At 40.3% G+C, this 3,347-nt stretch overlaps 1 protein-coding gene across 1 annotated transcript; it reads left to right on the top strand.

Annotated features, from left to right (window-relative positions):
* The first annotated feature begins 227 nt into the window (after window positions 1-227).
* On the top strand, window positions 228-1,169 carry LOC105309303 (olfactory receptor 10Z1). Its single transcript, XM_011385432.1, has one exon. The coding sequence runs from the start codon at window positions 228-230 to the stop codon at window positions 1,167-1,169; it is 942 nt and encodes a 313-aa protein (XP_011383734.1).
* Window positions 1,170-3,347: the final 2,178 nt, after the last annotated feature.

Here is a 3,347-nt window from a genome sequence, read left to right as displayed (position 1 = left end):
CTTTGTGTGTGTGCACATAAGTGCATGTGAGAAGGGATCCATAAATCTGTGTATCTAATGTAACAAATACATGTCTGAAGTTTGGTTGATGTCTAAACAGAACTTTATTTTCAAGTTACAACAGGCATAAAGAAATGACAATCCACGACTTCCTGCCTTCCAAAGAAACTAGGCATCTACTGGCACCGTGGAAGGAATCAGCAAACCTATCAAGGATGTCACACAGAATGGGACAGACTAATGCAACCTCCTGGAGGGGCTTTGTCCTCCTGGGCTTTTCTAACTTTGGGGAGCTGCAACTCCTATTTTTTGCATTGTTCTTCTCCCTCTATCTTGTCACCCTGACCAGCAATATTTTCATTATTATAGTCATCAGGCTGGATAGCCATCTTCACATGCCAATGTACCTCTTTCTTTCTTTCCTATCTTTCTCTGAGACATGCTACACCTTGGGTATCATCCCCAGAATGCTCTCTGGCTTGATCCTGGGGGACCAGGCCATCTCTTATCTGGGCTGTGCTGCCCAGATGTTCTTCTCTGCCTCATGGGCTTGTACCAATTGCTTTCTCCTGGCTGTCATGGGCTATGACAGATATGTGGCCATCTGTGCTCCACTGTACTATGCCAGCCGTATGAATTCTATCCTTTGTGCCCAGCTCATTGGCATCTCCTTCCTGAGTGGATACCTCTTTGGCCTGGGAATGACATTGATTATTTTCCACCTCCAATTCTGCAGCTCCCATGAGATCCAGCACTTTTTTTGTGATACACCACCAGTGCTAAGCTTGGCCTGTGGGGATACAGACCTGAGTGAGATTGGCATTCTCATCCTCAGCTTGCTGGTCCTCCTGGTCTCCTTCTTCTTCATCACCATCTCCTATGCCTTCATCCTGGCATCAATACTTAGAATACCCTCCACTGAAGGGAAAAAGAAGACCTTCTCCACATGTGCTTCACATCTCACAGTGGTCATTGTTCACTATAGCTGTGCCTCCTTCATGTACTTGAAGCCCAAAGCCAGTTACTCTCTTGAGCGAGATCAGCTTATTGCTGTCACTTATACTGTGGTGACTCCTCTCCTCAACCCCATTGTATATAGTCTAAGGAATAGAGCTGTGCAGACAGCTCTGAGAAAAGCTTTCCAAGGAAGATTGCTGGGTAAAGGATGAAGGTTAACCTAATTGGAACCATCTTCTCCACATAGGCTGGACATAGATCAGGAATCTGTGCCAATGGGCCAGGTTTTCAGGGTCTCACGCCAAAGCTGTCCTACCCTCAAGCCCCTGGGAAAGCTCCACTTGTCTCCTCCTGTACTCGTTCCCGCCCCAGGGCTGTAAGTGGATGCATAGGCGGGGCTTCCTGATCTGTTCATTGAGCTCAGAATCTGAGTGCTTACTTTCAGCTCAAATGATGCCACCCCGGTTATTAAACCTAATCAATTAAGAATTTTCTAATTGATCTGAACAAGATGAGGGAAGTTGGGATTGCTCGAGTTCAAAGCAGAGCTGGCTGGCTGAGACCCTATTAGGGATCCTATAGAGATCTAAAATTATTACATAATTAGACTATTCAACCTATAATGTTCTTCTAAGATCTGAAACTCAGTGAATACCAGTTTGTCAGATCAGTTTGAAGGTTTTAGTAAATAAAAAGGCAGGTTACTTTCTCTTTCTCCCACCGGGTGTCTTTCATCTTTTCATGTGACGTCCTCTCTATCTCTGGCTCATTATTACTTTGCTCTCTTCCTTTTAATTGGCTCTGCTATTCAGGTAGATTTTAGTTCAGAAAAAAATATCTATCTCCTATTTTCCTTGAAAATTGCTCTTGCTCTTTGATGGCCTCATAATTTTGGGTGTCAACGACTTCCTCAGTTGGATACTATACTTTAAAATCTCTTGAAGAATCCTATATCATGACTATTTTACTTCCCACCTACAGTATGTCATTGATGGTGCCAGATATTCTTAGGGATAAGTAAAGATGTAATTAGTTTGCACAGCTGTCAGATAGGAGTTCAAGTATGGGTTCTGAAACTTATTGTGTGACTCTGGGTAATTTACTTAACCTTTCTCAGCTCCAATGTCCTCATCTGTAAAATGGTTACAACTTTATAGTTTTGCATTGCTAACTAAATAGGATCATGCATATAAAGAATTTAACACAATGCCTGGATAATAACAATTTTCTAATAAATATCGACTGCTACTATTAATAACGTGCTAAGCAAATTGATATTGGCTTCAGTTATCGGAGAGGTTATTCTTGGTGGATATTTTCTGATATCATGTCTAAGGCTTCATGTCTAAGGTAGCACTTAAATGTGTTCTTAAAGGTTGGGTGTGTTTTGAATGGAGTAAGTCAAGGAAAAGTATATTCTAAGAAGAGAGAATAGAATAACTAAAGTGTCAATAACAAGATACTATAGGCCTGTTTCAGTGTCCAGAGAGACTAAAAATGTCTCACAAATGATGCTGAGCAGTTAGCTTAGGTTAAGACTTCTTTGAAGACAGTAGTTTGAATACCTTGCTTTAGACTTGATGCTTTTGGCAATGGGAGACAGGACACAGTAAAACTCTGAGCATCTGGGAAATGATTTAGGAAGTTTACTCTAGCAACAGAGAGGATGATAGATCTCAGTAGAGAGAAGACATTGCCATCATGCTAAAGAAAGGCAAAGAGACCTGAATGTGGTACTGAAAATTGAAGGAATTTACTAGTGATACTAGTAAATTACTAGTGATAGTGGTACTGAAAATTGAAGGAATTTACTAACATAAGGTATTTTGACAATGTAAAATTCACATAATTCAGCACTGAGTTAGAAGTGGGGTAAGACTTGAGAGATAGGGAAGAACTTATATTGAAAGGATGTTACTTTTAAATAGAAATTTATATTTTTCCATGTTCTCAGGGAAGAAACACTTTCCCTAGTTAAAATTTGGTGGAAATCAAATTTACTAGGAAGGAAACTAGTTCCCAGAGAACAAATTGTAAAGAAGTAGGAAAGTTAGTCAGATGACAGGAATAGCCTAAGTCAGGGGGAAAAGACCATGTACTCTAGGATCCTCTTCACTATAAGGCCATGTACTCTAGGATCCCTTTCATCATTGCACTAAAGCTGTTTGAGTAAATTTATATCCAAAATCTATTCAGTAAATCTAGCATAATATTCCCTAAATGCACACTCAGCAAAGGTGGGTAAAGATGTTCCGAGAATTGCATAGTCACACTCAGAGGTGCATCTAAATTCCAAAATCAGTAGTCTTAAGTGTGAAAGGGTATAAAAATCACTTGGAGAAACTTTTCAGAATAGATATTTCTAGGGGCCATCTCTATAGACCTTGACA

This window comes from Pteropus vampyrus, unplaced genomic scaffold (genome assembly GCF_000151845.1).
Source record: "Pteropus vampyrus isolate Shadow unplaced genomic scaffold, Pvam_2.0 Scaffold715, whole genome shotgun sequence".
NCBI classification, from domain to species: Eukaryota; Metazoa; Chordata; class Mammalia; order Chiroptera; family Pteropodidae; genus Pteropus; species Pteropus vampyrus.
Note: the sequence above shows the minus strand (reverse complement) of the source record. Positions and strands in the feature narration are given on the sequence as shown.